The sequence below is a fragment of the Rhinopithecus bieti genome, unplaced genomic scaffold (assembly GCF_001698545.2).
Source record: "Rhinopithecus bieti isolate Rb0 unplaced genomic scaffold, ASM169854v2 scaffold_55715, whole genome shotgun sequence".
Classification (NCBI taxonomy): Eukaryota; Metazoa; Chordata; class Mammalia; order Primates; family Cercopithecidae; genus Rhinopithecus; species Rhinopithecus bieti.
This window is the reverse complement of record NW_016822769.1, coordinates 841,393-848,584: the sequence shown is the minus strand read 5'-3', so window position 1 is coordinate 848,584 and position 7,192 is coordinate 841,393. Positions and strand designations below refer to the sequence as shown.

General features: G+C 41.8%; 1 protein-coding gene across 1 annotated transcript in view; it reads right to left on the bottom strand.

Annotated features, from left to right (window-relative positions):
- The window catches only part of GOLM2 (golgi membrane protein 2), a 127,171-nt gene that overhangs the window by 36,660 nt on the left and 83,319 nt on the right, over positions 1–7,192 (bottom strand). The window contains exon 7 of the mRNA XM_017861013.1: positions 908–1,006. Coding sequence (XP_017716502.1) covers positions 908–1,006 — 99 coding nt within the window. The remainder of the gene's footprint in view (positions 1–907; positions 1,007–7,192) is intronic.

Genomic DNA, 7,192 nt, shown 5'->3' with positions numbered 1-7,192 from the left:
ACTTTTTTTTTTTTTTTTTTTAAATGTTTATTCTTATTTCTTTAATCAAATCTTATAACCAATGTGATTTTAGCTGTGGGAAGTTTACTGACCATTCCCAGGCGAGTATCTCTACTAATGGCTACAAACTTATTCACCAAAAAGATACACAGTAGAAATCCATAGATTAATATAGCAATGATACCCATATCTTTTCCTCCCTCCAAATTCCATATTAGTATCAGAAATCTCCAAACTCCAGTAAGGCTTTTAAAATTTCTACTCTCTAAGTCATCTTCATTTATACAGTGACTCACAAGTGTTGACTCTTGATTCTTTCTTAGCATTATCTACTGGATACCACCTCTCTTTCCCTCACCTCCCTTTTTATCCTCATCAATGACTTTAATTTTGGATTCAAAACATCCTATGCTACTCTGACATTTTTCCTTTCCATCATCTCCCTTAAGCAGGTCTCTTCAGTCATATCTACTCTCATTTTAGGGAAATATTTCTATACAACGGAATGAGTGTTCAGAAAATAAATACATTCATAAGTACGAAGTAAAGACTTTAATATAGGTGTGCACTGTAATTTATAGAAAGCCTCTATGAGATAAATTTGAACACATTTTGAAGAAACTAAACCTGTATAGCAGGCAGAGAGGAAAGGGAATGTAGCTCAGAGTGGCATAATAAATAATTCTTCTGTTCTTAAGAAAAAGACTGTAACAATCCACCAGATAAAGTGAAGTTTGAGATGACTATTTCTCTCTGAGCTTTCACTAGTCTTAAAAAATATATAACATTACCTCAAAGAATAAATGCTATTTCACTATACTGCTAAGTGATATATTTTATACACTACATAACTGTACATGACTAGTAAGTTGGTTTCAAATGGAATTATAAGAATAAGACTTCATACCTGGAAGCATATTTGGGGAGAGAGGTTGTCCAGTTGGAAGATGGGAGATTGCTTGATGACTTTCATATTGAGAAACTGAAATAGGAGGCTTCCTTAAAGCTACAAGAAAAAAAAAAAGTGCATATTATTCCCATTGATACTATGATTTCTAAAAAAAACCCACCGTGAATCAATTTACATTGCATTAATTTTATGATGTTTATTCTAATTTTGTAATCCATATAATTGGTATGCTAATTTATTTATAGTTACTAATTGATACACTATACCATCCATCACAGATTTTTTTTTTTCTTTTGGGACAGTCTCGCTCTGTCTCCGAGGCTGGAGTGCAATGGCACGATCTCAGCTCACTGCAATCTCTGCCTCCTGTGTTCCAGCGATTCTCCCTGCCTTCGCCTCTGGGGTTGCTAGGATTACAGGCACTCGCCACCACGCCCAGGTAAGTTTTGTATTTCAGTAGAGATGGCGTTTCACCATGTTGGCCAGGCTGCTCTTGAACTCCAGATCTCAGGTGATCTGCCCCACTCAACCTCCCAAAGTGCTGGCACTACAGGCGTGAGCCACCGCGCCCAGCCCCATCACAGATTTTTTTGACCAGTAAATCTGACCAGAATATAAGCTCCATGACAGTACAAACTCCATCTTCTTCACCACTATATCCCCAAAACTTAGAATAGTGCCTAGCATGTAAGAGAAGTTCAACAAAGATTTGATGAATTAACAAAATGGACTGACTGGGCACGGTGGCTCACACTTGTAATCCCAGCACTTTGGGAAGCCGAGGTGGGCAGATCGCAAGGTGAGGAGTTCAAGACCAGCTTGGTCAACAAGGTGAAACCCCATCTCTACTGAAAATACAAAAAATTAGCCGAGTGTGGTAGTGCACGTCTATAATTCTAGCTACTTAGAATGTTGAGACAGGAGAATCGCTTGAACCTGGGAGGCAGAAGTTGCAGTGAGCTGAGATCGCGCCACTGCATTGCAACCTGGGTGACAGAGTGAGACTTCATCTCGAATAAATAAATAAATAAATAAATAAATAAATAAATAAAATGAATCTCTTCAGATACAGTGACCTTCAACAGTGAGACCTTTTTATATGCATAGTACAAATAAAAATTGACACAAGTTACGTAAGGCATTAAGAATATGTTATTCTTAGTTGCTCAGATTTTCTTCTCTTTTATTTATTTATTTATTTTTGAGACAGAGTCTTGCTCTGTCACCCAGCTTGGCCAAAAAGGTGAAACCCCATCTCTACTAAAAATACAAAAAACTAGCCGGGGGTGGTGGTCCATGTCTGTAATCCCAGCTACTTAGGAGGCTGAGACAGAAGAATCGCTTGGACCTGGGAGGCGAAGGTTGCAGTGAGCTGAGATCATGCCACTGCACTCCCGCCTAGGAGATAAGAGTGAAACTCTGTCTCAAAAAAAAAAAAGGGCTGGGCGTGGTGGCTCACCCTGTAATCCCAGTACTTTGGGAGGCCAAGGCGGGTGGATAACGAGGTCAGGAATTAAGAGACCATCCTGGCTAACACCATGAAACCTCGTCTCTACTAAAAATACAAAAAAAAAAATTAGCCAGGCATAATGGTGGGCGCCTGTAGTCCCAGCTACACAGGAGGCTGAGGCAGGAGAATGGCGTGAACCTGGGATGCAGAGCTTGCAGTGGGCTGAGATCGTGCCATTGCACTCCAGCCTGGGTGACAGCAAGACTCCATCTCAAAAAAAAAAAAAAAAAAAATATATATATATATATATACACACACACACACACACACACATATATACACACACATATACATATATACACTTCTTAATAACGTGTTCCTATAGAAAACTTGGAAAAATAGAAAACCACAAAGAAATTAAAATTTAACTGTAGTACTACCACTTAAAGATAACCACTATTATCATCTGGAGAGTATCTCTCTGGTGAGTTTTTAAAAAAATTTCTGTATATTATACTGTATACCTAAAATTAGGATATCATATCATATATACTATCTTATAATCTTTTTATTTGTATTTCATACATATTTTCCATGTCATTCCATTTGTCTGTACAATACTACCAAATGATAGTGCTGAATCAAAACTGTCAATGTTATAGTTTTGGCTAGAGAAATATGGGTAAAAAATTGCCACAAGGGGCCAGGAAAGGTGATTCACGCCTATAATTCCAGCACTTTGAAAGACCAAGGCATGTGAGTCACTTGTGGCCAGAAGTTCGAGACCAGCCTGGCCAAAATAGCAAAACCCCATCTCTACTAAAAATACAAAAAATTTAGCCTGGCGTGGTGGCACATGCCTGTAGTCCCAGCTACTTGGGGGGGCTGAAGCAGCAGAATTGTTGGAACCTGGGAGGTGGAGGTTGCAATGAGCCGAGGTGTGGCACTGCACTCCAGCCTGGGTTGCAGAGCCACAGGATTATTATTATTTTTATTTTTTTATTTTTTTTTTGAGACGGAGTCTCGCTCTGTTGCCCAGGCTAGAGTGCAGTGGCGGGATCTCAGCTCACTGCAAGCTCCGCCTCCCGGGTTTACGCCATTCTCTCGCCTCAGCCTCCCGAGTAGCTGGGACTACAGGCGCCCGCCATCTCACCCGGCTAATTTTTTGTATTTTTTTTTTAGTAGAGACGGGGTTTCACCGTGTTAGCCAGGATGGTCTCGATCGCCTGACCTCGTGATCCGCCCGTCTCGGCCTCCCAAAGTGCTGAGATTACAGGCTTGAGCCACCGCGCCCGGCCTACAGGATTATTTTTATTTTTTATTTTCTGAGACAGGGTTGTGCTCTGTTGCCCAAGCTGGAAGGCAATGACACAATCATCGCTCACTGCAACTTCAACTTCCTGGGCTCAAGTGATCCTCCCACCTGAGCCTCCCAAGTAGCTGGGACCACAGGCTTGTACTACCACACTTGGCTAATATTTTTTGTAGAGGCGAGGTCTTACTATGTGGTCCACGATGGTCTCAAACTCCTGGCCTCAAACAATTCTCCCACCTTGGCCTCCCAAACTGCCGGGATTATAGATATGAGCCATCACACCCAGCTCCCAAAAACTTTAGAGCCCCATAAACTGTAACAACTTAACTAGTTGGTGGATAGACTTTTACTAACATAGGAAAAAGCAACGTGTATCCTGTAAACACTTTGATTTCTATGCTTTTACTTTGCCTTTTGTTTACTTTCCTTTTTTTGTTTTCTTGAAAATTACTTTTAGAAAATTCCAGCCTTGTTTTTGTTGAACTAAGGGGAAAGGTATTTATTTATATCTAGGAGAGAATAGTTAGAGGACTTCCCAGACGCCAGAAGTAATCATTATAAGCCCCATAAATATAAACACCTACTATATACCTAAAAACTTAAACATTAAAAAAAGAAGTAATTATTATAGTTAGTGGTACTGAAACAAATGATGATCTAGAAAAATGCTACCTGACTTGGAGACAATTAAAGAGTGCTAACCTTACCCTCCAATTTTGTGTAGGAGATACTTGTGCATACACATACAAGTATCTATTTTTTTCCTTCACAAAAATGAGATTATGTTATACTTGCTTTCTTGTAACCAGTTTTAAAAGTTTAAAAAATCACAGATACAGATTGGGTGCAGTGTCTCATGTCTGTAATCCCAATATTTTGGGAGGCCAAGGCAGGAAGATCATTTGAGCCCAGCGGTACCTAGCAAGACTTTGTCTCTACTAAAAGTAAAAACAATTAGCCAGGTGGGGTGGCACACATCTGTAATCCAGCTACTCAGGAAGCTGAGATGGGAGGATCACTTAGGGCTGCAGTGAGCCACCACTGCACTCCAGTCTGGGTGACAGAGGGAAACACTGTCTTAAAAACAAAAAACTACATAGACATCTTTGTTTTTCTTTTTTCTTTTTTTTTTTGTTGAGATGGAGTCTCGAATCTGTTGCCCAGGCTGGAGTGCAGTGGCACGATCTCAGCTCACTGCAAGCTCTGCATCCCGGGTTCACGCCATTCTCCTGCCTTAGCCTCCCGAGTAGCTGGGACTACAGGCGCCCGCCACCACACCCGGCTAATTTTTTGTATTTTTAGTAGAGACAGGGTTTCACCATGTTAGCCAGGATGGTCTCAATTTCCTGACCTTGTGATCCGCCCGCCTCAGCCTCCCAAAGTGTTGGGATTACAGGCGTGAGCCACTGCACCCGGCCCAACATAGATATCTTTGTATGCCAATAAATACAGCTCAACATCATCCTTTTTAGTGGCTACATATTACATTTTTAGGGATGTAACAAATTTAATGAACCCTCCCTATAAGATTTCCATGGTTTTCAATTTATCATTATCAACAATTTATGATGAACATTCTTTTTTTTTTTTTTTGAGAAGTCTTGCTCTGTTACTCAGGCTGGAGTGCATCAGCGTGATCACAGCTGACTGGAGCTCTGACCTCCCGGGCTCAAGCAGTGCTCCCACCTCAACCTCCTGACCAGCTAGGACCACAAGCATGCAACACTACACCTGGCTAATTAAAAAAATTTTTTTTTGTAGAGACAAGGTCTCACTATGTTGTCCAGGCTGGTCTTGAACTCCCAGGCTCCATCCATCTTCCTGCCCTGGCCTCCCAAAGTGCTGGGATTATAGGCATGAGCCACTGTGCCCAGCCTATAAATCTTCAGATAAGAAAGTACTAAGTCAAACAAATTAAGAATACTTCTCAAACAAATTAAGAAAAAACCTGTAACAAATGTGAGCTTGAAAACAATGAAAGCATGGGGAAAATCAGATGCAGAGTAGACTGCAAACAATATCATGACAATGATTTATGACATTAAAGCAGTTCTCGGCCAGGCGGAGTGGCTCACGCATGTAATCTCAGCACGTTGGGAGGCCGAGGTGGGCAGATCACAAAGTCAGGAGTTTGAAACCAGCCTGGCCAACATGGCGAAACTCCGTCTCCACTAACAATACAAAAATTAGCCGGGTGTGGTGGCATGTGCCTATAATCCCAGCTATTTGGGAGACTGAGGCAGGAGAATCACTTGAATCCAGGAGGCGGAGGTAGCAGTGAGCCAAGATAACACCACTGCACTCCAGCCTAGGTAATGGAGTAAGACTCCATCTCAAAAACAAATAAATAAATAAAGCAGCTCTCTTTATATTTTAACCTGGTCCTCTTCATTGAAGACCAGAGTGCCAGGGGAAAAACATACAAGTCAACAGGGAATATCATGCTGCTATCAGAAAATACCATTAATAGCTAGGCTGCTGATATGGTTTGGCTCTGTGTCCCCACCCTAATCTCATGCTGAATTGTAATCTCCAGTGTCAGAGGTGGGGCCTGGTGAGAGGTGACTGGATCATGGAGGTGGTTTCTAATGGTTTAGCACCATCCCCATAGTGCTGTCTCGTGACAAGAGTTCTCACAAGATCTAGTTGTTTACAAGTGTGTGGCACCTTCCCCTTTGCTTTCTTCCCCTTGTCTGGCCACATGAAGATGTGCTTGCTTCCCCTTCGCCTTCTGCCATGATTGCAAGTGTCCTGGGGCCTCTTCAGAAGCAGATGCCTGTACAGCCCGCAGAACCATGAGCTGATTAAACCTCTTTCTTTACAGATTACCCAGTCTCTGGTAATTATTATTTTCTTCTTTTAAACATTTAAAACAAAAATAAAGATGGGGTCTCACTATATTGCCCACGCTCGTCTTGAACTCTTGAGCTCAAGTGATCCTCCCACCTTGGCCTCGCAAAGTGCTGGGATTACAGGTGTGAACCATCGTGCCTGGCCTCAGGTAGTTCTTTACAGCAATGCAAGATCTGACTAATATAGCTGCTAAAACATATATCATTGATAAAGCCATTATTAAGGAAAAGTATCAAAGATAATATAATAGGCTGGGCGCGGTGGCTCAAGCCTGTAATCCCAGCACTTTGGGAGGCCAAGGCGGGCGGATCACGAGGTCAGGAGATCGAGACCATCCTGGCTAACACGGTGAAACCCCGTCTCTACTAAAAAATACAAAAAAACTAGCCGGGCGAGGTGGCAGGCGCCTGTAGTCCTAGCTACTCGGGAGGCTGAGGCAGGAGAATGGCATAAACCCGGGAGGCAGAGCTTGCAGTGAGCTGAGATCCGGCCACTGCACTCCAGCCTGGGCAGCAGAGCGAGACTCTGTCTCAAAAAAAAAAAAAAAAAAGAAAATATAAAAAAATATATTTACCACAAAGAGAAAATACAGGCCACCAAAGCCATTAAAGCATTCAGTTTTATCTTATCACTGATTTTGTTTTATAAAGGAGAGTTGTCAGTG